Source organism: Dendrobates tinctorius, unplaced genomic scaffold, assembly GCF_039654945.1.
Source record: "Dendrobates tinctorius isolate UK_male_01 unplaced genomic scaffold, ASM3965494v1 ptg000003l, whole genome shotgun sequence".
NCBI lineage: Eukaryota > Metazoa > Chordata > Amphibia > Anura > Dendrobatidae > Dendrobates > Dendrobates tinctorius.
Genome location: NW_027361671.1, coordinates 35286163 through 35313924, shown reverse-complemented (window position 1 = coordinate 35313924; position 27762 = coordinate 35286163). Strand labels below are relative to the sequence as shown.

Genomic DNA, 27762 nt, shown 5'->3' with positions numbered 1-27762 from the left:
TAGCGATTTGGCCTGCACAACACACCAGTCACTGTGTGTGCAGTGCAAGGGGAGGCTATATAGTGGTGTATCAGTGGTGTTGGTTGTTGGGCTGCCTTCTAAGGCTTCCTGACATTCCTGCATTGCTGTTTACCCACTGCTCCGCAAACTGCTTTTTTAAAAGCAATCCAATCTCCCTTATCCTCTAGTCACTTTGGTCACAGCTGTGCCATCGAGCCTGTCACATAGCGCTCAGATATCAGTGGGCCTCACACAATCCAAAAGTGTCCAGTGTCCAAAAGTGTGTGCAGAGATTCAAAATCTCCCTTATCCTCTAGTCACTTTGTTCACAGCTGTGCCATCGAGCCTGTCACATAGCGCTCAGATATCAGTGGGCCTCACACAATCCAAAAGTGTCCAAAAGTGTGTGCAGAGATTCAAAATCTCCCTTATCCGCTAGTCACTTTGGTCACAGCTGTGCCATCGAGCCTGTCACATAGCGCTCAGATATCAGTGGGCCTCACACAATCCAAAAGTGTCCAGTGTCCAAAAGTGTGTGCAGAGATTCAAAATCTCCCTTATCCTCTAGTCACTTTGGTCACAGCTGTGCCATCGAGCCTGTCACATAGCGCTCAGATATCAGTGGGCCTCACACAATCCAAAAGTGTCCAGTGTCCACAAGTGTCTGCAGAAATTCAAAATCTCCCCTGTCCTATAGACACCTTGTTTTACATTACTATATAGTTTGTTGGATTTTGTCTACATTTCTACCAAAAATGAGGAAGGCTGGTGGAAGAGGCCGTGGAATTGGGCGGGGGTTGGCAGCTGGTAATGATGGTGTTGGTGGTGGATCTGATGGTAGTGGCAAGAGCAAAATAGGACCGAATGCAGGAGGTGCTGACCCTGCGTCATCGTCTGGCTACATAAGGCCTCGAAAGCTTAGTTTTCTAGGAGTTGGCAAACCGCTTTTAAAGCCAGAGCATCAGGAAAAAGTTTTGTCTTACATTGCTGACTCAGCCTCCAGCTCTATCGCCTCCTCTTCTTCAGTTGTAAAAAGTAAAAGCACTGAGTCGTCATTGGAGGCTCATGTTCATGAACCACACCTTTCCTTGTGTCCTTCACCCCAACCAAGATTGAAGAATGACGCAGGCCATACTACTGATTACTCCATGGAGCTGTTTTCACATACCATGCCTGGATTATCAAGTGACATGGTGAATTACCCAGGCCAAGATGAATCTGACATGGAGTGCACTGATGCACAGCCGCTGATGGATGATTCTGCTGGTACATTCACTCAGAGCACTACATTGTCCTCGCAGTGTACAGAGCCAGATTCTGACCCTGATGAGACTCAGGTGCCCCTTCCCGCACACTATACCACCATACACGGTGACACAGAGGAAGGTGCACATGACATAGAAGAGGAGGTGATGGATGACCCAGTTGTTGACCCAGATTGGCATCCATTGGGGGAAGAGGGTGCTGCTTCCAATAGCTCAGATGAGGAGCATCCACAGCAGACATCGACATCGCAACAGCTGTTATCTGGCAGGCCCGGAGCACTCCAAAGACAGGTTCCAAACATCAAAAGAGTTGCTGGACAGCTTGTCCAGAGGGTCAAAAGATCACAGCGTGCTAGGCCGCAAAATGTCTGCCAAAGTAGGAAGAGTACAGTGTGGCACTTTTTTGAACAAAATCCTCATGATCAGGCCAAGGTTATCTGTAAGAAGTGCGCAAAGACCTTTAGCCGAGGGAAAAATCTGAAAAATTTGAATACCAGTTGCATGCTTAGACATTTAACCAGCATGCACTTGCAAGCGTGGACACAACACCAAACCTCAAGTGCCACATGTGCAACTGATCACAACGAAGGTAGTCAGCAACGCTACATTGTTTCCCCCACTGTAAGCCCACCGGTTAGCACAGCAGCAAATGTTGAGGTGTCGTTGCAAGACCACAGCAGTCAGGGAATCCCACTGTTATATCAACGAAAGACTGATTCTAGGCCATCAGAAAGAACACCAACTCCATCACCATCATCAACCCTCTCTCAGTCCGCCCTGTCCACCGCTACTTCCACCATATGCAGCTCTCAAGTCCAGCTCACCCTCCCAGACACTATGAGTAGGTCAAGAAAGTACTCAGTCTCTCATCCGCATACACTGGGTTTGAACGCCCACATTGCCAAACTAATCTCGTTTGAGATGATGCCCTTTCGGTTGGTGGAAAGCACAGCTTTCCGCGAACTCATGGCCTATGCAGTACCACGCTATGACCTACCCAGTCGCCACTTCTTGTCTCGCAAAGCCATCCCAGCCCTCCACCATCATGTGAAAGACCGCATTGTCCATGCACTCAAGCAGTCAGTGAGCGGAAAGGTGCACCTCACAACTGATGCATGGTCCAGTCGGCATGGCCAGGGCCGTTACGTGTCCATCACTGCGCACTGGGTTGATGTGGTGGATGCAGGGTACACAGGGGACAGCGGTGGTGGGACAGTGCTGCCTAGCCCACGGTATAGGAAACAGTTGGCTGTAGGCGTTCGACCCTCCTCCTCCTCCAGAAGCGAAAGCTCGTCCACAGAGCGCAGTCGTACGAGCACTCCATCTGCAGCTGCCACTGTTGCACACGATGTGTCCCCCTATCGAGCAGCTAGTGGAAAGTGTCAGCAGGCTGTGTTGCAGATGATGTGTTTGGGCGACAGCCACACCGCCGAGGTGCTGGCCGAGTACTTGAAGCGACAAACTGAGTCATGGCTGGGCAGTGTACATCTTGAGGCAGGCAAGGTAGTTAGTTATAACGGCCGTAATTTTGTGGCAGCCATAGCCCTTTCAAAACTCAGCCACATACCTTGCTTGGCTCACACCTTGAACCTGGTGGTGCAGTGCTTCCTCAAAAATTATCCAGAGTTAACAGCCCTGCTCCAGAAGGTGCGAAGACTGTGCGCGCACATCCGCCGGTTGCCTGTACACTCCGTTCGTATGCAGAAGCTGCAGCGATTGCTCCACCTTCCCAACCACCGCCTCATTATCGACATTGCAACAAGGTGGAACTCCACCCTGCACATGGTGGAGCGGCTGTGCGAGCAGAGGCAGGCCATAATGCATTTGTGGGAGGATACACGGCCAGGCACTTTGAGAGCATACATGGAGTTGACAGGTGTGCAGTGGTCGAAGCTGAAAGACCTTTGTAAAGTCCTTCAGTGTTTTGAGGAATGCACACGGCTGGTAAGCGCAGACGACGCCATCCTAAGCATGAGCATCCCACTTATGCGTCTGCTCATGCAAACTTTGACGCACCTTAAGGAGCAGGCGTCTGCAGCCAATGTTGATGAGGAGGAAGAGGAGGAGGGAATCCTTGATGACATTCAGCCATTGTCTGCTCAGGGACCTCTCCTGGATGAGGTGGAGGAAGAAGAGGAGGATGATGATGGGGATGATTACTTAGGGGAGGAGGATGCATCTCGTGGGGCAAGTGAAAATGTTGGCGTGGCAAGGTCTGGTACAGGGTTTGTGCGTGACTGGAGGGATGTGGATTTGCCAGAAAGTGCTCCTCCACCCAGCACTCGCAGTGCATCATTGACACCGGGAACATTGGCCCACATGTCAGATTATGCCTTGCGGATCCTAAAAAGGGACCCCCGCATTGCCAAAATGATGAACGATGACGACTACTGGTTGGCCAGCATCCTGGATCCACGCTATAAAGGAAAATTACAAAACATCATGCCACAGGAGAACCTTGACCTAATATTGGCTAATAAACAAGCAACTCTGGTAAATCGGTTGCTTGAGGCATTCCCAGCACACAGCAGCGGTGATGGTTCTCACACGAGCCGTACGGGCCGGGGGCAGCTTGGCAGAGGTGTTCGTGGTGCACACAGCAGAAGTGGCGATGGAGACAGGGGTTTCATGACAATGTTGTGGACTGATTTTTCAAATACCGCTCACACAACTGGTAATACTGCATCGATGGAAAGTGACAGGAGACAGCAGTTGTCAACTATGGTTACAAACTACTTTTCCTCCCATATCGATGTTCTCCCACACAGGTCATTCCCCTTTGACTATTGGGCCACTAAACTGGACACCTGGCCTGAATTGGCCCAATATGCCTTACAGGAGCTCGCTTGCCCAGCTGCAAGTGTGCTATCGGAAAGAGTCTTCAGTGCAGCTGGATCAATCCTGACAGAAAAAAGGACCCGTCTGTCAACCCAAAATGTGGATGATCTAACCTTCATTAAAATGAACCACGCATGGGTTTCCAAGGATTTTGTCCCACCTTCCCCTGATGACACATAGGGTGACAGAAAAATGGCTTGCTTTGGTCCACCTCTTCCTGGTACTTCACCTATTTCGCCTTTTGCATCAGCTGAATGTCCAACATCAACATATGCCACTTTCTAAAACTCCCTAACTGTGCTGCCTCCCCCCCCATGGCCGGGGTCACCACCTAGCGCACGACACCGTGCGAGTGCCGTTGCCCTGGACAGGTGGGTAGGCCGACTCTTGGGCACGGGCACTGGCACAGGGTCCCTCATAGTGCAATCAAGTGTCTCTGACGGTGGTGGTGCACACCCGCCGTCAGACACACCGCTGTACTATGAGGGGCCCAGTGCCAGTACCGACGCCCACGAGTGGGCCCCCCTTGCTTGGGCAGGGCCCCAGCATTTACAATCTTTACCTCTCCCTGCTCCTCCGCTGTGTAATCTGGGCCGTAAAATCCATACTGTGCCTGACACCGTCTGAGCCTGCCTCCTGAGACATATATTTTGAATGTGTACGCTATCCATACATGTTATCCGGGGATACGGTACCCTTTCTAACCTTTGTGCAATCACGTGCAATCCATACTGGGCCTAACACCGTCTGAGCCTGCCTCCTGAGACATATATTTTGAATGTGTACGCTATCCATATATGTTATCTGGGGATACGGTACCCTTTCTAACCTTTGTGCAATCACGTGCAATCCATACTGGGCCTAACACCGTCTGAGCCTGCCTCCTGAGACATATATTTTGAATGTGTACGCTATCCATACATGTTATCCGGGGATACGGTACCCTTTCTAACCTTTGTGCAATCACGTGCAATCCATACTGGGCCTAACACCGTCTGAGCCTGCCTCCTGAGACATATATTTTGAATGTGTACGCTATCCATACATGTTATCCGGGGATACGGTACCCTTTCTAACCTTTGTGCAATCACGTGCAATCCATACTGGGCCTAACACAGTCTGAGCCTGCCTCCTGAGACATATATTTTGAATGTGTACGCTATCCATACATGTTATCCGGGGATACGGTACCCTTTCTAACCTTTGTGCAATCACGTGCAATCCATACTGGGCCTAACACCGTCTGAGCCTGCCTCCTGAGACATATATTTTGAATGTGTACGCTATCCATACATGTTATCTGGGGATACGGTACCCTTTCTAACCTTTGTGCAATCACGTGCAATCCATACTGGGCCTAACACCGTCTGAGCCTGCCTCCTGAGACATATATTTTGAATGTGTACGCTATCCATACATGTTATCCGGGGATACGGTACCCTTTCTAACCTTTGTGCAATCACGTGCAATCCATACTGGGCCTAACACCGTCTGAGCCTGCCTCCTGAGACATATATTTTGAATGTGTACGCTATCCATACATGTTATCTGGGGATACGGTACCCTTTCTAACCTTTGTGCAATCACGTGCAATCCATACTGGGCCTAACACCGTCTGAGCCTGCCTCCTGAGACATATATTTTGAATGTGTACGCTATCCATACATGTTATCTGGGGATATGGTACCCTTTCTAACCTTTGTGCAATCACGTGCAATCCATACTGGGCCTAACACCGTCTGAGCCTGCCTCCTGAGACATATATTTTGAATGTGTACGCTATCCATACATGTTATCTGGGGATACGGTACCCTTTCTCACCTTTGTGCAATCACGTGCAATCCATACTGGGCCTAACACCGTCTGAGAATCATAGATGGGGCCCACCATACACTGGAACATTCCAAAGGTGGACATCAGACACTGGAGCAGCATTTACAGGGCCCATTATACACTAGAGCATTAGAAATGGGGCCCATTATGTTTGGAGCATTATTTGGGCCCATAAGACAGTAGAGCTTCATCCATGGGGACCAACATATACTGTAGCATTATGTGGAGCTCATCATATACTGTTTCAAACATTATATGGGACCAGTGATTCTGTATGGAGAAATAGATGAGCCTCGTCATGAGATGTAAAAAGTGAGGTATTTTTCATTGTACTATACCGCTATTTCTCTGCCGTATCGGAGCATGATGAGTTGTGGTATGTGTTAAAGGGGCGCTCTTTCGCCCAGGGCACATGAAAACCTGGAGCCAGCCCTCCCCCCCCACAGTCTGTAGCCAAATAACCCCCATTTTTCAGTGCGTAACTTGTATTATGAAGTTAATTAAGGTTGACAAGCTTAAGTAAGAAGAATTGATGCTTTTGGCATTCAAATGGGCACTGTTGGTGCGTTTCCTGTCCTCCTCTCACTGCCGACTTTTATTCCCCATTGACTTACATTGGGTTTCGTGTTTCGGGACGACCCCGACTTTTCCCTATAATCGGACGATCTTGCTCGACCCGACTTTTGGAAAAGTCGGGTTTCACGAAACGAAACGCGACCCTAAAAAACCAAAAGTCGCTCAACTCTAGTAGTGGCGGAAGGGAGCTCAGGGAAGGAAATGGAGGCAGGTTGAGAAACATTAGAAGGAGAAAGGGGAGTGACAAAGTCTTTTGTTTCTTGTGCTTCATTGGGGCAGGAGTCACCTGCCTGTACTGACTACCACCGTGTGATCGCCTTAAATTGCTTGACCGCCTGGAGATTGTGGACCATGTCCGTGATGAGAAAAAGAGGGAATGTGGGTCACTTCTCTGCTGCTCGGTGGTGGCGGTACTCCTTGAAGGAGAATATGTGATGTCGGTGCTCCTAGAAGGAGAAGGGTTGTCGGTGCTTCTTGTGGTTGAAGTGGTGGCGGTGCTCCTAGGAGGCGAAGTGGTGGCGGTGCTCCTATAATGAGGAATGGTGGCGGTGCTCCTATGATGAGGAGTGGTGGCAGTGCTCCTAGGAGGGGAAGTGGTGGCGGTGCTCCTATGATGAGGAGTGGTGGCGGTGCTCCTAGGAGGTGAAGTGTTGGCGGTGCTCCTATGATGTGGAGTGGTGGCGGTGCTCCTATGATGAGGAGTGGTGGCGGTGCTCCTGGAATGATGAGGAGTGGTGGCGGTGCTCCCAGAATGATGAGGAGTGGTGGCGGTGCTCCCATACTGATGCTGAGTGGTGGCGGTCCTCCTAGATGGAGATGTTGTGTCGGTGCTCCGACCAGGAGAATAGGTGGTTGTGGCCCAAGCTGGTTGTGCGGTGGCGGTGCGCCAAGGTGGTAGAATGGTGGCGGTAGTGGTGCTCCAGACAGGAGGAGCACTTGCCATGGTGGTGGCGGGGGTGGAGTGTCCAACAGCACTCGGCATTCGTGTGGTGTATTGGTGTCCGGCTTGGCTAGGAATGCAGGTGGCCGTGAAGTGGTGTGCAGCAGAAGTCGGTACTGTGGTGAAGCGAGTCAGTGGTGGCACAGCTGGGAATGACACAATTGACTGCTGCACGTACTGATTCTGCTGCATAGCCCGTAAGTAAGCAGTGTTGCAGGCCTGTAACACATTCAGCTGTTGCTCAGGACTAAGGTGTTCCGCCATGCCTCGTTCAATTTTACTAAAGAAATGGTGCGCTGGTCTGTTGAGGTCGGCCTCCAGCCGGTCAAGGCGCTGGTCGACAGAGTGGAAGCAGTGTTCCATGTGGGTAAAACCTCGTTCCATGAGTGAAAAACCGCTTTCCACTCTGTCTGACAGCGACTTGAGGCTGGCATGAAAGGCCTCGCTCAAGTGCATGAACTCGGGCAAGACAGGCCTGTCCGAGGCCCTCTGCCACTGGCGGGTAGTGCCCGCATAACCAGTGGCAGAGACCTGGGACAGGAGAACACCTGATTGACCAGTTTCCTGGTCAACAGCTGTCCGTGTTGCTGACCTGCAAGTTGCTTCCTGGCTGTCGGAAGGCTGGGACGGGTCTGAGGTCGATCGATGAAGGACCACTCCAGGGACAGGTTGCAGGGTGCTGCTCCAGGTGCTGTGGAAAGAAAAGTAAAACATTACTATCATGCATTTACAAGAAGCATCAGCTGTGGAATAGAAAAGCACAGGTTATTAAAAAAAAAAAATATATGTAATACTTAGCCTCTGGTGTTAAGGACCGGTCTTAGGAATGCCAACTCGCGATGATAGCGGTACTTTGTTCTGGTCCTTGCTGCTGAACCACTGCGAACCTGTCCCTCAGCACGAACATCAGTGTTGAAGCGGTTCTTCATCGAGCGCCAACGTGTGCGGACTTTGTTCATTGTTGAAAAAACAAAGAAAAAACTTTATACAATGCACTGATGGCAACATCTGCATCATCACACACACCTGAGTGAACTTGGCAAACATTCAATGCAGCATCACTAAAGAATTCAATACACAATGCAATCACTGTTGATCCTGAGGTCACTGGTGTGTTTCCTACAAGAATATATCTTGCACAAAACACACCAGTATCATCAGCAGCAAGAGTGAAAGCATGATCAATAAAGCATTACAATGCACAATGCCGTCACTGTTGATCCTGAGGACACTGTTGTGTTTACTGCAAGAATATACCTTGCAAGAAACACACCAGTATCATCAGCAGCAAGAGTTAAACCAGGATCAATACAGCATTACAATACACAATGCAGTCACTGTTGATCCTGAGGACACTGATGTGTTTACTGCAAGAATATATCTTGCAAGAAACACACCAGTATCATCAGCAGCAAGAGTGAAAGCATGATCAATACAGCATTACAATACACAATGCATTCACTATTGTTCTTGAGGACACTGATGTTTCCTGATCTATAATAATAAATGCCCTAACCAGCTTCCGGTTGTAACAACTTCCGTCCAGTTGTAACCGGTGATGTCAGCACACACACACGCACGTTAACCCTCAACACACCACACCGCCTCAACACACACTCCTCTCACCTTTCACCTCCACTCATGTCCACTCACTCTTTCACTCCACATACGTTCCTTTCTCTCACTCCGTTTCTCATACTCACACCGTCATCGTCGCTGCCCCGACATCTTCCTCCGCCGCCGCGATCCAGGATCCAGACGTTCTCCAGGCCGCCGACATTGGGATCCAAAAAGATGGCGTCGGCGAAATCTCGCGAGATTACGCCGACGCCATTTTGGATCCCGATGTCGCCCATGCCAGCGACATGTTGTTGCGGCGACGCCATCTTGAATATCGCGGGACTTCACGAAATCCAAGATGGCGTCCCGCAAGAAGATGTCGGCGGCCTGGAGAACGTCTGGATCCAGGATCGCGGCGGCGGAGGAAGATGTCGGGGCAGCGACGATGACGGTGTGAGTATGAGAAACGGAGTGAGAGAAAGGAACGTATGTGGAGTGAAAGAGTGAGTGGACATGAGTGGAGGTGAAAGGTGAGAGGAGTGTGTGTTGAGGCGGTGTGGTGTGTTGAGGGTTAACATGGCAAGAGGTGTGAGGCTGTGTGCACACGCTGCGGATTTTGCTGCGGTGTACAGTACCATGATTCCCTATGGGAATCAAAAACCGCAGTGCAGACGGTGCGGAATTTTCCGCGCGGATTATCTGCGGTTTTCAATCCGCAGAAAGAATTGACATGTCAATTCTTTCTGCGGATTCTCCTGCGGTTTGCCATCTCCTCTATTGAGGAGATGAAAAACCGCAGGGCAAAACCGCAGAGCAATCCGCAGGTAAAACCGCAGGTCTTTTGACCTGCGGTTTCACCTGCGGATTTTACAGAATCCGCACCTAATCCGCAGCGTGTGCACACAGCCTTAACGACGTCGGCGAAATCTCGCGAGATTTCACCGACGCCATCTTGCATTCGTGAAATTGCGTCATTTACCTCACGCCGACTTGCTGTGCGGACGCTTGGCATTGCCTGTACCACCATAACTACTGCTGCCTTGGTCCTATGCCTGTTTACTGCCGGTGTCTAATTACAGGGCCAATTTGCCTATACTGCCATAACTATTGCTACCTTGCCGGTGTCTAATTACAGGGCTAATTTGCCTCTACCGCCATAACTACTGCTGCCTTGCTCCTCTGCCGGTGTCTAATTACAGGGCTAATTTGCCTATACCGCCATAACTACTGCTGCCTTGCTCCTCTGCCGGTGTCTAATTACAGGGCCAATTTGCCTATACCACCATAACTACTGCTGCATTGTTCCTCTGCCGGTGTCTAATTACAGGGCTAATTTGCCTATACCGCCATAACTACTGCTGCCTTGCTCCTCTGCCGGTGTCTAATTACAGGGCTAATTTGCCTCTACCGCCATAACTACTGCTGCCTTGCTCCTCTGCCGGTGTCTAATTACAGGGCCAATTTGCCTCTACCGCCATAACTACTGCTGCCTTGCTCCTCTGCCGGTGTCTAATTACAGGGCTAATTTGCCTCTACCGCCATAACTACTGCTGCATTGCTCCTCTGCCGGTGTCTAATTACAGGATCAATTTGCCTCTACCGCCATAACTACTGCTGCCTTGCTCCTCTGCCGGTGTCTAATTACAGGGCTAATTTGCCTCTACCGCCATAACTACTGCTGCATTGCTCCTCTGCCAGTGTCTAATTACAGGATCAATTTGCCTCTACCGCCATAACTACTGCTGCCTTGCTCCTCTGCCGGTGTCTAATTACAGGATCAATTTGCCTCTACCGCCATAACTACTGCTGCATTGCTCCTCTGCCAGTGTCTAATTACAGGATCAATTTGCCAATACCGCCATAACTACTGCTGCATTGCTCCTCTGCCAGTGTCTAATTACAGGATCAATTTGCCTCTACCGCCATAACTACTGCTGCATTGCTCCTCTGCCAGTGTCTAATTACAGGATCAATTTGCCAATACCGCCATAACTACTGCTGCCTTGCTCCTCTGCTGGTGTCTAATTACAGGATCAATTTGCCTCTACCGCCATAACTACTGCTGCATTGCTCCTCTGCTGGTGTCTATTTACAGGGCCAATTTGCCTCTACCGCCATAACTACTGCTGCCTTGCTCCTCTGCCGGTGTCTAATTACAGGGCCAATTTGCCTCTACCGCCATAACTACTGCTGCCTTGCTCCTCTGCCGGTGTCTAATTGAAGGGCCAATTTGCCTCTACCGCCATAACTACTGCTGCCTTGCTCCTCTGCCGGTGTCTAACTACAGGGCCAATTTGCCACTACCACTTCATAACTACTGCTGGGCAATTACAGGGTCAATTAGTATCTGTTTACTCTACAATACACCAGGACGCCTTCTTCACTGCCAGATAACTGCCAAATAGACTCCTTTACCTGTGCCAACATGAGTCATAACAAAAAGTATGCCAATGCCAGTGAAAGGAAAGCAGCTTTAGCACTACGACAAAAACAACGCCGTGCTAATGAGACTCCTGAGGAAAAACACCATCGCCTTGAGAAGATTAAGGCTTATAAACGCCGTCGCCTCACACACGAATCCCCTAACTCTAAATCCATAAGATTGGCTGAAGAAGCCTCTGCATGCCGTCACCGCCGACAACAGACGGCCTCTTCCTCATCATTATTATTAGACTCACAACAGGATGCTTCCACATCAGCATGTGGAACAATTTACTGCTACACTTCATCCCATATGCCGTTCACTGACATAACTAATCAGCAATCTGTTTCTGCCCTATCAATACCACCATTCAATACCGATGCACAGTATGCCAATGCCAGTGAAAGGAAAGCAGCTTTAGCACTACGACAAAAACAACGCCGTGCTAATGAGACTCCTGAGGAAAAACAGCATCGACTTGACAAGATTAAGGCTTATAAACGCTGTCGTCTCACACACGAATCCCCTAACTCTAAATCTATTACATTGGCTGAAGAAGCCTCTACATGCCATCACCGCCAACAACAGACGGCTTCTTCCTCATCATCTATAATAAATGCCCTAAGCAGCTTCCGGTTGTAACAACTTCCGTCCAGTTGTAACCGGTGACGTCACCACACACACGCACATGTTAACCCTCAACACACCACACCGCCTCAACACACACTCCTCTCACCTTTCACCTCCACTCACTCTTTCACTCCACATACGTTCCTTTTTCTCACTCCGTTTCTCATACTCACACCGTCATCGTCGCTGCCCCGACATCTTCCTCCGCCGCCGCGATCCTGGATCCAGACGTTCTCCAGGCCGCCGACATGTTCTTGCGGCGACGCCATCTTGGATTTCGTGAAATCCCGCGAGATTCAAGATGGCGTCGCCGCAAGAACATGTCGCTGGCGTGGACGACTCGGGATCCAAAAAGATGGCGTCGGCGAAATCTCGCGAGATTATGCCGACGCCATTTTGGATATCCATCCCCTGTGTAACTTCAACTTCGTCACTGATTCTTGCACATTATTGTTAAGAATCTGCAGATACTGAGTTAAATCCATGCGACCCTCAACTTTAACAAGATTCCCGGTGCCGGCATTGGCCACACAGCCCCAAAGCATGATGGAACCTCCACCAAATTTTACTGTGGGTAGCAAGTGTTTTTCTTGGAATGCTGTGTTTTTTAGCCTCCATGCATAACGCCTTTTTGTATGACCAAACAACTCAATCTTTGTTTCATCAGTCCACAGGACCTTCTTCCAAAATGTAACTGGCTTGTCCAAATGTGCTTTTGCATACCTCAGGCGACTCTGTTTGTGGCGTTCTTGTAGAAACGGCTTCTTTCGCATCACTCTCCCATACAGCTTCTCCTTGTGCAAAGTGCGCTGCATTGTTGACCGATGCACAGTGACACCATCTGCAGCAAGATGATGCTGCAGGTCTTTGGAGGTGGTCTGTGGATTGTCCTTGACTGTTCTCACCATTCTTCTTCTCTGCCTTTCTGATATTTTTCTTGGCCTGCCACTTCTGGGCTTAACAAGAACTGTACCTGTGTTCTTCCATTTCCTTACTATGTTCCTCACAGTGGAAACTGACAGGTTAAATCTGAGACAACTTTTTGTATCCTTTCCCTGAAAAGCTATGTTGAATAATCTTTGTTTTCAGATCATTTGAGGAGCCCATAATGCCACTCTTCATAGGAGAACTACTTGCAAGTAGCCACCTTAAATACCTTTTCTCATGATTTGATACACCTGGCTATGAAGTTCAAAGCTCAATGAGGTTTCAAAACCAATTTAGTGCTTCAGGAAGTGAGTAAAAAGTAGTTAGGAGTGTTCAAATCAAGAAAATGATAAGAGTGCCCATACGTTTGCACCGGTCAAATTTTGTTTAAATTCAGATTGCACTTTTTCTGTTAGTACAATAAACCTCATTTGAATCCAGAAATATAAATGAGTCCATGAGTTATTAGATATATGAAACTGAAATAGCTGTTGCAAAAACCAAAATTGTTATAAAGAAAAAAGTTTAACATTAATAGGGGTGCCCAAACTTTAACATATGACTGTAGATTTTAGAATACTCACATTTTAGCTGCTGAAGCTGTAATCTAAAGTTGGGTCTTTTCTCTTGCTGGGTGGGTGTATTCTCTCAGGGCTTCTTATCTCTTGCAGACTGTCTGTAGAGTAAGTGGTCTGGCACTACAGACACCTTCTTTTATGTACCCTCCTCCAAAACAATGTTGCTTGTTTAGGGGGTGGATTAAACAAATGTCTAGACATTGTTTACTCTGAAATCGCGAGCGCTCACAAAGCACTGACGTGCACACTTCACAGTGCACGTCAGCGACCCCATAGACTTTAATGCTATTTTTTTGCATATAGCGTGCGCACATGCGTGCTTGCGATTTTTTAACAATGTTGGGCGGAACAAAAAATGCAACATGTAGCATCCAGGCGCATCTGGTGGCACACCAGGAAAATGCGCAGTGCACGAAAGCACTGAGGCACGCGTACAATTGCTAGACACTGCGCCCGCCATTTTAAAGCTAGGGGACAATTGCGCGTGTGACCGATAGCGCACGATGCGCTGCGCGATAAAACGCTAGTGTGAAACCAGCCTTACCCAGCAGCGACACATGCGTGTCACTGGCCAGAAGCTGCGCTTCATTGATTGGAAGCCTGTTCTGTAGCTTCCGATAGCGTTGCCGGCTTTTTGCATTTAAGCAATAGCACTGTTATGTGCAGACAGTGTGATGCTGCACCACTTTATGGGCTTTCTGCTACCATATCAGCGGACTCTAGGTGCCATGATGGTGGGATAATTCCCACTCTATCGGTTCTGACTCCCCTGAAGAATCTTATTAAAGGGAACCTGTTGCCAGGTTTGGCCAATACGAGTTACAGCCACTGCCTTTCAGGGCTGATATACAGCATTCTATAATGTTGTAGATAAGCCCCCCGATCCAACCTGTAAGAGAAGAAAAATAACTTTTATTATACTTACTTGCGGGGCGGTCCGGTCTGATGGGTGTCACAGGTCCTGGTTCGGCGCCTCCCAACTTCTTGCAATGCTGCCCTCCTGCTTGCTTCACAGCGGCTCCCCAACATCACGCTCCTGTGCAGATATACTTATCTGCTCTGTGGAGGGCAGAGCAAATTCCTGCAGTGCGCAGGCACTGGGCCTCTCTGACTTTTCCCAGCGCCTGCGCATTTTTGGTACTTTGCTCTGTCCTCCACAGGGCAGACAAGTATGTCTGCTCAGGAGCGCAATGCCAAGAAGCCTGTGCAGCAACAGGAGGGCGGCATCGCAAGAAGATGGCCAGGACCTGCAACACCCATCGGACACGACCGCCCAGCAGGTGAGTATAATAAAAGTTATTTTTCGTCTCATGCAGGTCGGATCGTGGGGTTTATCTACAGCATTATACAATGCTGCAGATAAGCCCTGAAAGGCAGTGGCCGTAACTCATATCGGGCAAAACTGGTGACAGGTTCCCTTTAAGAGGAAATGCGTTGGGAGTAGCGTGCCCTTATTCATCACCATCCCCAGCCACTACCACATTGATTAACTCCGGCAGTCCCATACCTCTGACTGAGTGAGAGAGTTCTGAATCCTCATTTACTATGTGATGCTTGTTTATAATGTTTTATGGGGCTTGACCAGTAGGTTTACACATATGTCAATATCCTGTTGGCATTATTAGCCAGTTTTGTGTTATGGAGGATTGAATGTTCTTGGGTCGTTTAGTAATATAATTTGCTGATCATCAAACACTGCCGGGGCCAACGGTCTGTTTTCATGGCTAGTGCGGGTAAACGATTCTTATATGTTATGTCTTTGTCTATGTGGCATTGCACTGTTCTGCACTTTATTCTAGTAGGAATTTTGGGTTATAGATTTTTAATGCTTTATATTAAAATGTAAGTTTTATGTTACCACTTTTACTATCATAAGATTGACCCCTAGTGGTACATTTATCTTCTACTCGTTGCTTTTTGCTTCAATTGCGGTATGGTTACTATGTATACAGATTCTAGATTATAGTACAGCATATTGTGCCCTGTATTTCCCAGTAAATCATCAGTCTTGAAGAATGCACTCTACACTGCTGAAGATCAGGATATGGTGAGGCACTGGGGGAATTTACATGTATCACAATGCAACTATTATTATTCCAATTGTATAAAAATAAGAAAATTATGATTATAAATGAAAACTGTAAAAGTGCCTTACATGGGGTTGTATTCAGTGCACAGGGCAGCTATAGCTGGAAATACACGTTTGACACGAGCATAAAATTGGATAAGCCCTTGAATACTATGTGTATCAATAATAACCAAACTGGTATTATAATTAGATTTTTATTAATTTGTATAGTAGTGACATAAGAATTCTGATAACTTACCCTAAATAATAGTTGCTGTCTTTTTCTATAATTTCCAGGTGGAGTATTGATTCCAGCTGCAGCAATTGGACAAATTATAGGTGGCTTAATTGTCTCTAAATTCAAATTTGACTGTAAAATGATCATACGGTTCTGCATTATATTATCAATTATATCAGTGGCCTTGACAACTGTATTTATATTTGCTAAATGTGGGAATGACCCATTTGCCGGTGTCTCTGTTGGTTACAATGGGTGAGTTTGTCTTTTTGTATTATAATAATGTCTTTTATATTGCTTGGAATTTTGTCAGCATGCTTAAATTATGGCAATCTGCTAAATCAGTTGTCTTCATACGAAAAGTTTTGCACATTTCATGTGAGCCTGTCTGAGCAACAAGACTGTTCAAACCAAACACAGGCACTCTGTGCTCCTTTAGGGTGGCCGAGCAGTATAGTTTACCTTCCAACCTACTTATTTTTCAACTATCTCCAGCCCATATTCCCTGAGACAGCCTAGGCTTTACAGGAGCCAGAGGAGAGCACAGATATATGGAAATAAAAGAAATCAAGCGAGAAGGCCTACTGAATTGTTAAGTTATGTCTATGGTGTGCCAAGCGTCTGTGCTTGGTATGAACAGTTATTTTGCGCTGATAGACATTCTTTAGCACCCTTCCCGACATAGATACTATTATGTCATGGGCAAGGCCAGCATTAGGGGAGAGGTGGGAGTATAACTGGGCAATTGTCCAGGGCCTCCAGTCCCTAGGTTCCCCCAGCGTCTACAGCAGGAGCTACAATGACTACAGCATTTTTCAGTTTAACTTCTGATGTGGAGACTGCTTCAGGACCTTTGGTGACATCACGACCATATGACTAGTAAGGTGAACGTGATGTCACCACAGGTCTTGCACTCTGTGGGACTTCAGGACTTATCATGACATAACGATCATGTGGCCGGTCATGTCACAAAAGAGAGTACACACCTCACATTTTTGTAAATGTTTTATTATATCTTTTCTTGGGACAACACTGTAGATATGATACTTTGATGCAATGTAAATTAGTGAGGACAACTTGTAAAACAGTGTAAATATCATGGGCCCTCTAAATAACTCAACACATAGTCATTAATGTCTAAACTGCTGGCTACAAAAGTGAGTACACCCCTAAGTGAAAATGGCCAAAGTGCGCCCAAAATGTCAATACTTTGTGTGGCCACCATTATTTTCAAGCACTGCCTTAACTAACTTAGGCATGGAGTTCACTAGAGCTTCACAGGTTGCCATGGGGATCCTCTTCCACTCCTCCATGATGACATCACAGAGCTGGTGGATGATAGACACCTTATGCTCCTCCACCTTCCGTTTGAGGATTACCCACAGGTGCTGTATAGTTATTAGGTCTGGAGATATGCTTGGCCCAGGAAGAACCTTTAGGCTAAATGCCCACGTAGCGTTTTTCAAGCGTTTTTTTCCTGAGCAGAAACGCATGCCCTTACCAGGGAAACGCATGCGCTTTTTGACATGCGTTTTTGACGCGATTGTCAAGCATTTTGACATGCGTTTTCCTATGCGTTTTTGCAATTACAGTGTATGTATGCAGAATCGCATGCGATTCCGCACAATTAATGAACATGCTGCGTTTTTTTCCGCTAAGCGTTTCCGCAGCGGAAAAAAATGCACCATTAGCACAACATGTGTATTTTCCGTTTTATTACATTAGATGCTTTCCTTAAGCATTTCTGCAGCAGAAACACTTGCCTAAAAGCATTGCGGAAATGCTTAAAAAACGCAACGTGGGCACACAGCCTTACCCTCAGTTTCTTTAGCAAGGCATTGGTCATCTTGGAGGTGTGTTTGGGGTCATTATCATGTTGGAATACTGCCCTGTGGCCAAGGTTTCACAGGGACGGGATCATGCTCTGCTTCAGTATGTCACACTACATGATGGCACTCATGGTTCCCTCAATGAACTGTAGTCGGCAGCAGTCATGCAGTCCCAAATCATGGCACTCCTACCACCATGCTTGACTGTGGGCAAGACACACTTGTCCTTGTACTCCTCATCTGGTTGCCACCACACACGCTTGACACCATCTGAACCACATAGGTTTTTTTTGGAATCATCAGACCACATAACATAGTTCCAGTAATCTATGTCTGTATCCGGCTTGTCTTCAGAAAAGTGTTTACGGACTTTGTTGTGCATTATCTTTAGAAAAGGCTTCCTTCTGGGACAACAGCCATGCAGACCAAATTTATGCAGTGTGCGATGAGTGGTGTGAGCACTGACAGGCTGACCCCATGTACATAGGAGATGATTGATTATTTCTGCTAGACAGCAGGGCTTTAGCACAGGTGATCAGATGGTTACTGCTTCAAGTCTCCTAATGGAACTGCTGTAGCAAGTAAAAATTAGAAAAAAAATGTTTTAAAAAATATTTAGAAAATGGAAAAAAAATGGAATGTTCAAATCACCCCCCTTTTGCCCCATTTAAAAATTAAAACAATAACAAAAAGACATGGTTGGTATCGTTGTGTTCAAGAATGTCTGATCCATCAAAGTATAAACTAAATTAATTCGATAAACAGCGTAATGAGAAAAAATAAAAACGCCAGTATTACTTATTTTGGTTGTCACAACATTGCAAAAAAACTTAATAAAAGGCAATCAAAACATCATATTTACCCCCAAATAATATCAATTAAAACTTCAGATCGGCAGCATGCATAAAATAAACCCTCACCCTGCCCCAGATCCTGAAAAAATGGAGGCTCTATGGGTCTCAAAAAATGGCGCCATTTGGATTTGGATTTTTTTTCCACCACTTTAGTTAAAAAAAAGAACCTATACATGTTTGGTATCTATGAACTTGGAATGACTTGGAGAATCATAATGGCAGGTCAGTTTTAGCATCTAGTAAACATGGCAAAAAAAATAAATAAAAAAACAATTTTGGAACTACATTTTTTTTTAACAATTTCACAGCACTTGGAATTTGTTTTCCAGTTTTCTAGTACAATATATGGTGAAATCAATGGTGTAGTTCATAAGTACAACTTGTCCCACCAAAAACAAGCCCTCACTTGGCTATATTGACATAAAAATATAAAAGTTATAACTTTGGTAAGAAAGGGAGCAAAAAATGAAAATGGAAAATCCCAATGTCATAAAGGGGATAAAACAAACATATAACCTTATTTATTTTATTCTTCCTAAGGAAATAAATTTAATTTTGATTGCTACTCAAACAAAGATGACAAATATCCTTTAAAGACGGAACATCACACATCGTAGACCAATAAAAGGGTGGCATATACATATTTGGCTTTTACTGAAGTGATTACATTGATATAACGAAATTCACGAAATGTAAAGTATTAATATATATATATATATATATATATATATATATATATATATATATATAGAATTGCGTGTTGTATATTCACTGAATATATTTCCTTTTTTGGCCTTATGTTATATTAGAACTGAAAGCAATGGTGAATTGGGGGCCCCGTGTAACAGTAACTGCTCATGTGCTCGCTCATTTTACGACCCAGTCTGTGGTGCTGATGGAGTGCAGTACTTTTCAGCGTGTTATGCAGGATGTAGTTCCCAAGCTTCCAGTGATGATGCTACCAAGGTAGGTTTGAGGAAACTGTTTTTTTTTCTCTAATGCACTCACATTAATATATCATCTTTACCCTATTTATTTGTTTTTGATCTTACTGTTCATAGAAAAGAGTGTTAAAATAGTGTGCATATATCCTTAGTTATTTTTTAATCATACTTTATTTTATTCTATGTTAGGCCTCTTTCACACATCAGTTTTTTGCCTTCAGGCGCGATCCGGCTTTTTTTTGTAAAACCGGATCCAGCAAAATGCAATGCCGGATCCGGTTTTTCCCCATTGACTTGCATTAGCGCCGGATCGTGCCGGATGGCATTGCGTTTCATCCGTTTTTTGCCGGATCCGGCAACTTGTCTCATTCCGGCGTCTGGAAAAAACGGCTATTGTAACGTTTTTTTGTCTCCGGCGAAAAAGCCGGAAGCGCCGGATCCGGCGCTTCCAGCTTTTTGCTACAATGAAAGACTATGGGCGCCGGAATGCGCCGGATCCAGAAAAAGACGGATCCAGCCACCGGATCCGGTTTTTTTAAGTCTGCGCATGCTCAGATCCAATTGGCCAGCCACCAGGAACAGAGATGGATCCAGCAAAAAACCGGATCCGTTTCTACAGTTCTCCAAAATTTATGCCAGATCCGTTTTTTCTAAAAAAAGCCGGATCCTGCCTGACGGCAAAAAACTGATGTGTGAAAGTAGCCTTAGGCCTCGTTCCCACTTGCGTATAAACTCGGCGAGTGCAATGGGAGAAAAAAAAAAAAAAAAAAAAAAAAAAAAAAAAAAAATCGCAGTGCGCTCACACCAATGTTATTCAATGAGTCAGTGCTCATCTGCAGTTTTTTCCTCAGCTGAAATCGGACTGAGGAAAAAAGTGGCCGCATATATCAGAAGAGACTCGCCAATGGGTGCAAAAAAAATTGATGGCACCCACACCATCCGTATGCCGTTCAGTTTTTATGGACACATTACCATCCTGTAGCGTAGAACACTGTAAATGGTCCTGTAAATAATTGTATAATAATATCTGCAGAGAAAAAAAAACGCATTGCATACAAATGTCATACAGGCGCTATGTGAGAAAAATCACATTGTACTCGCATGACACTCATTCTACTTTTCTGGATTAATATTGGAGCAATTTTTTATACCCTAATGGGAGCGAGGCCTTAGGAATGCAGCTCTACAAAGTTGACAACACCCCTTGGGGAATCACAGTGCCGCCGTAATACAAATAGATTTAGGCCCCAATTGTTTAAGACTGACATTTTGTATGCTAGTCTTAATGTAGGGTATGAAAGGAAAGACATGCAAAATCTATTTAGAGGCGCCCACCACTTAAAGGGGTTGTCCAGTTCAAACTGATAACTTATGAATCCCCCACTGCATGCACTTTGTGCTGCAGGGATTCATAGAATCGTAGAGTTGGAAGGGACCTCCTGGGCCATCTGGTCCAACCCCCTGCTCAAAGCAGAATTTGCTAAATCATCCCAGTCAGATGTCTGTCCAGCCTCTGTTTGAAGACTTCCATTGAAGGAGAACTCACCACTTCTCGTGGCAGTTTGTTCCACTCATTGATCACTCTGTCAAAAAGATTTTCTAATATCTAATCTGTGTCTCCTCCCATTCCGTTTCATCCCATTGCTTCTAGACTTTCCTTGTGCAAATGAGAATAAAGATGATCCTTCTACAATGTGACAGCCCTTGAGATATTTGTAGACAGCTATTAAGTCTCCTCTCAGTCTTCTCTTTTGCAAACTAAACATTCCCAAATCCTGCAACCTTTCCTCATAAGACAGGGTTTGCAGACCGATCACCATTCTGGTTGCTCTTTTCTGAACTTGCTCCAGTTTGTTGATGTCTTTTTTAAAATGTGGTGCCCAAAACTGGACATCAGGTCGCCGGTTTCTGAGTCGGGACCAGAGAGTATGTATGCGTTATGCATACTTCAGGCCAGCGAGCATGTCCTCGTTCCAAATACTTGTATAAAGCAAGGCCATGCCCCCATTTAGTGACATGGCCGAGAAAGGTGTATGGAAGCCAGGCCGCGCCCACTGGCCGTGAGTATGTATAATGCATACATACACTCCGGCCTCGACTCAGAAACCAGCACACAGTGCATACGCTGTGCGGATTCATAAGTCTGCAGTCACATGGAGTGACTGCGGATTTATCAGTTTGAACTGGACATCCCTTTTAATGAACTTGGCTCAGTGGTGGACACTGATCATCAGTGTCGGGCTCCTCTCTGCACTTCACCAGAGATATTCTGCAATCACCAGAGATATTCTGCAATCAGGTACTGGAATAACATATCTGGTGTATGAAACAATGCCATGTTTGCTGAGTTTGTCGGTGGGCATTGCCATGTCGTGTCTTGCTCAGGCTCTTCCGTAGCTTTGCTTTGGCTGAGCTTCCCGAAAGAGGACTGAAAACAGTAAAAGTTACATTTTTCACAACTTCACAATGGGCAAAAATTATGAAATTTTTCAACAATGTTTTACTCTAGAATACAGGCATAAAATCTTTGATACATTGGGGCCTTACTGTCTTGGTGCCAGCCATGGTGTCCTTATTACAATGCAAGCTACGTTAATCCCATTCTAAAGCCCACTATTGTGCTCTTATAAGTGTCTCACTGGTGAAGGTGCTTGTCTGCAACCCTAAACTTCAGTTAAATGAGTTATCGCTTAAAGGGTTTGTACATTGAAAACAAGCTTTCACTTATCCACAGTATACAGCGGGTACGGAAAGCCATTTGGTAAATAAAAAAAGTTCATTTTTTCTCATTAATGTACACTCTGCACCCCATCCTGACTGAAAAAACAGAAATGTAGAAATTTTTGGAAATTTATTAAAAAAGAAAAACTGAAATATCACATGATCATAAGTATTCTGACCCTTTGCTCAGACACTCATATTTACAGTAAGTCACATCCTGTCCATTTCCTTATGATCCTCCTTGAGATGGTTCTACTACTTCATTGGAGTCCAGCTGTGTTTAATTAAACTGATAGGACTTGATTTGTAATGGCACACACCTGTCTATATAAGACCTCACAGCTCACAGTGCATGTCAGACCAAATGAGAATCATGAGGTCAAAGGAACTGGCCAAGGAGCTCAGAGACAGAATTGTGGCAAGGCACAGATCTGGCCAAAGATACAAAAGAATTTCTGCTGTACTCAAGGTTCCTAAGAGCACAGAGGCCTCCATAATCATTAAATGGAAGAAGTTTGGGACCACCAGAAGTCTTCCTAGACCTGGCCATCCAGTCAAACTGAGCAATTGTGCGAGAAGAGCCTTGGTGAGACAGGTAAAGAAGAACTCCAAAATCACTATGGCTTAGCTCTACAGATGCAGTAGGTTGATGGGAGAAAGTTCCACAAAGTCAACTATCACTGCAGCCCTCCACCAGTTGGGCCTTTTTGGTAGAGTGGCCCTACGGAAGCCTCCCCTCAGTGCCAGACATATGAAAGCCTGCATAGAGTTTGCTAAAAAACACATGAAGGGCTCCCAGACTATGAGAAATAAGATTGTCTGGTCTGATGAGACAAAGATAGAATTATCATCAAAAAGTTCTAAGTGGTATGTGTGGAGAAAACCAGGCACTGCTCATCACCTGCAGAATACAATCCCAACAGTGAAACATGGTGGTGGCAACATCATGCTATGGGGGTATTTTTCAACTGCAAGGACAGGATGACTGGTTGCAATTGAAGGAAACATAAATGCAGCCAAGTACAGAGATATCCTGGATGAAAACCCGATTGAGCATCTCTGGAGAGAGCTGAAAATGGCTGTCCATCATTGTTCACCATCCAACCTGATGGAACTGGAGAGTGTTTGTAAGGAAGAATGGCAGGGGATACCAAAATCCAGGTGTGAAAAACTTGTATCATTCTCAAGAAGACTCATGGCTGTACTAGCCCCAAAGGGTGCTTCTACTCAATACTGAGCAAAGGATCTGAATACTTATGACCATGTGATATTTCAGTTTTTATTTTTTATTAAATTTGCAAAAATGTTTACTTTTCTGTTTTTTTTCAGTCAAGATGGGGTGCAGAGTGTACATTAATGAGAAAAAATGAACTTTTTTGAATTTACCAAATTGCTGCAATGAAACAAAGAGTGAACTATTGAAAGAGGTCTGAATACTTTCCGTACCTACTGTATTTTATTCTGTTTTTAATATAGACGTATTCATTCTGTCTTACAGATTTATACTAATTGTGAATGTATTGGGAGTCCAGTCCGGGAAATAGCACAGAGGACACTCAGCTTAAATGTCTCCGATGCCTTACCTGGAAAATGTGAAACCTCATGTACTAGCTTGATATTGTTCATGGTTTTTTTCTTTTTTGTTGTTGTAACTACCTTCATGATTGCCACACCGATTACAATAGCCATTCTAAGGTTAGTACCAGTTATATTGAGAAGTGTGCACATGAAGTTAAATGCCATGTTACTAGCCATTTGACCTTTAAACATTGACAATATTTTACCTGTTTTCCATTCTGTTTGGCCACTGTTCCGAGTCATGGTTGGATCTGACCAGGGACATCATAGATGACTCTTGAATAGGGGTGGGCAATTAATTTTCTTGAGGAGCCACATGAGAGACCATGACTTTTGTAGAGGATCGAACCACTAGTCTGAAATTAATTCTGCTCAATATTAATATCAATATACAATATTTATTATATTATTGATAATTATATTAATATTAATTGTGTCACTTCATATTGAGCAAATTAAATATGCTGACACCCCCCTATATATCATTTGAACCCGAGTACAGCCCCTTCTATATATCGCATGAGCCTCCAACAGCCCCTTATATGCAGCATGAGCCCCACACCTTCCTCCTTATATGCAGTATAAGCCCCACACCAGCCTCCCCCATATGAGGCATGAGCTCTAAACAGCCTCCCCCATATGCAGCATGAGCCCCACACAGCCTCCCTATACAAAGCATGAGCCCCACACAGCCTCCCTATATACAGCATGAGCCCTACGCAGCCTCCCTATTTGCACTGCATGAGGCCCCCAAAGCCTCCCAATGTGCAGCATGTTGCCCCTATAGCCTCCTCATGTGCAGCATGTCGCCCCATAGCCTCTCAATGTGCAACATGTCACACCTATAGCCTTCCCATGTGCAGCTTATTGCCCCCATAGCCTCCCCATGTGCAGCATGTCACCCCCATAGCCTCGCCATGTGCAGCATAATGCCTCCATAGCATCCCCATGTGCAGCATAACACCCCATAGCCTTCCCATGTGCAGCATGATGCCCCATAGCCTCCCCATGTGCGGCATGTCACCCCCATATGCAGCATGATGTTCAGCATGTCGCTCCATACGCAGCACCATGTGCGGCATGTCGCCCCCATATGCAGCACCATGTATGGCATGTCGCCGCCATATGCAATACCATGTGCAGCATGTCACCCCCATATGCAGCACCATGTGCGGCATGTTGCCCCCATATGCAGCACCATGTGCAGCATGTTGCCCCCATATGCAGCACCATGTGCAGCATGTTGCCCCCATATGCAGCACCATGTACAGCATGTCACCCCATATGCAGCACCATGTGCAGCATGTCGCCCCATATGCAGCACCATGTGCAGCAAGTCGCCCCATATGCAGCACCATGTGCAGCAAGTCGCCCCATATGCAGCACCATGTGCAGCATGTTGCCCCATATGCAGCACCATTGCAGCATATCGTCCCCATATGCAGCATGTTGCCCCCATATGCAGCATCGTGCAGCATGTCGCCCCCATATTCATCATGTCACCCCCATAGCATCTCCATGTCCACGCAAACATCCCATACACATTAAAAAAAAACTAAAAAGAGCACCACATACTCACCTTAGTCCCGTTCCCTGGCGCCCTGCTTCTGCTTCTCTCTCTGCCTTCAGTGTGCTGACTCTCCGCACATCATCGTGTCAGCTGTTTCACTTGCTGATTGGTGGAGGAAGTGGTTGGGGCCTCCTCTTCCACCAAAGAAGTCAGCGCAGAAAGCTGCCAATCAGTGTGGGGGGGGGCGGCATGGTTGGACTACATGGCTGTAAGTTTACTAGTCCTCTACTTCATAATCTCCTCCTGAAAAAAAATGATTTTATCAAAACTACACTAAGCAGCCCAGTAAGTGACATGCCAAGGTAATTGGGGACTCTGTCTCTTCATCATTCTGCTGTCGGGTGGCCAAAATCTAGGGACAATATAACACTCATTCCTCATAGTTATATTGCATTTAGTTATTCTTTGCAGCCTCGGTTATTGTCATACCCATTGGTGATGGTCACGTTCAAGGCTACTCAAGTTCTGAAGCTTCATTTTTTTGTAATAACCTGCAGGTATGGAGGATGTCGCCACGGATCCGAGACAAACCAAGAGTTAAAGGTTTATTTACAAGGATTTTCTCTCCATGCAGGGAGGAGTAGTAGGGGGTTAAATGTGACAGAGTAAAACAGTAAAGCAGAACAATGGAGCTGAAGGAAACAGATAAACGGTTATGCAGCGTTAAAAGGGTTAAACTAGGATAATTATCACTTATCAGTCTGAGGAAAGCTTGATTGAAGGGTCTACTTCTCCCACATAGGCACCGACAACAGCGACGCTTGCAGTCTCTACAGTCTCTGCTCAAGTTGAAGTTAGGACCTCCAGGGGTTAAAGCAGGAAGCTGGGAGCTGATGAGGAACCTGGGTCTCCTGGCTATGAGTCTCTGTGCAATTTCCCGCCTGTCTCACCGCAGGAGCGATGCTGCGCACACTGATAAGTCTCTTCACCACAATCAGGGGCTCTGGCTCGTCACTGCGGTCCCCGGGACTGCGCACTCGCGTCGCTGTCTCAATACTGTCAGGGGGAAAGTCTCCTCTGGTCACGGAGGCTAATGGGTTGCCCTCCCAGGGCTGTAGGGTACTCGGTACTGGGCCCGATGAGCTTCAATGTGAGATGTCACGGCAGCTGGGACCCGGCCTGTGGCCCTGGGCACCCATTGTAAAAAGGGGAAGTTTATAAGTGATGTGACGCCACCTGTGGTGTTCGGCAATGAAGATGTAAGCCGACGCTGCAGACAGATCCTCTGGGACAGATGGTGTGGTGCAGCAATGATGTTATAGCCCTCCACAGGCAGGGCTGTAGTCCCAGGGCAGAGTAAGTGAAGTGACACTTAGATGGTGTAGTGTCGGGCGCAGGGGATGTAGCCGTGCCGACGCGTTGGCGCAGGAATAAGTGGAGGACACCAGGGCATGTAGTTCCAAAGCTTTACTCACAGTCTGCTGTGCACACAGGTGCCCGCTTCGGTGCTGTGTCCTCCAGGTCAGGAGCTCAGCCAACTTCCAGGCAAGATGAAGTACTCCCTTCCAACACTCCGCCAACATATGTGCCTTTTCTGAACGTCTCCTCTTATAGCGCCTTTGAGTGAAGTACTCACAGTACTGAGTTACACTGGAGTTCCTCCTGTCAGATATTTCTATGAACTCTACTTGTACAGCAGACAGCTGTAGCCTGCTTCAGTGACTCCTTACTACCTAGTCCCGGCTCGCTATCCAGTTGCTGTTGTGCCCCCAAGTCTTGTGTGGGAATAAAGTGGTCACTACTTCTATTCCTCCAGTGTCTGCTGCAGGACCACTAGTATCCATACAACCTCGGGGACCGGACCCCGGCCTTGCGCTTAGAACTTGGGAAGGGTTCTCTCTTCCAACCCTGATCCTTAGTCCTCCTATTCTCCTTACATTCCATACTAATCCTTCTTTCCAATGGAGACTCAAGCTTACTTTCTCTGTCTCTTTCCTGTGCCAGCAGACCCAGATCACTTTGACCTGCTGCAGCACTTCCTTCTTCCATCCCTCTCCCGGGGATCTTCTCTTTCTCACTCTCTGTCCTTCTACATCCTCACTCACTGACTGAATGAAAGACTGACTGACTAACTCCATTCTTCCCGCTCTTTTATGTGAACTAAACTCCACCCACCTCCCAGCACGTTTCTTGTTCCATGCAGGGAGCCATCAAGGGGTGCTATGCTACACTCCAAGCAGGGAGCCGCCAAAGGTGCAGGTGTTGGAGTGTGGTCAGGTGTCTCCACCTTACCTGGATGGTTGGGAACCACACCTCAGGAGGAGGTGCAGTACCTCTTTGGCAATTGAACCCTCAGGGGTGCCACACTAACGTATCCACATACTCACATACGGCACTCACAACACCTTGTCCTTCAGTCTCAGTCCTCAGACAGGGAACTCTCTCTCTCTG

At 46.4% G+C, this 27762-nt stretch overlaps 1 protein-coding gene across 1 annotated transcript in view; it reads left to right on the top strand.

The window, feature by feature from the left end:
* SLCO4C1 (solute carrier organic anion transporter family member 4C1) overlaps positions 1-27762 on the top strand; it is a 149059-nt gene that overhangs the window by 112552 nt on the left and 8745 nt on the right. Inside the window, exons 8-10 of the mRNA XM_073545164.1 lie at positions 15935-16130; positions 19368-19524; positions 23722-23918. Coding sequence (XP_073401265.1) covers positions 15935-16130; positions 19368-19524; positions 23722-23918 — 550 coding nt within the window. The remainder of the gene's footprint in view (positions 1-15934; positions 16131-19367; positions 19525-23721; positions 23919-27762) is intronic.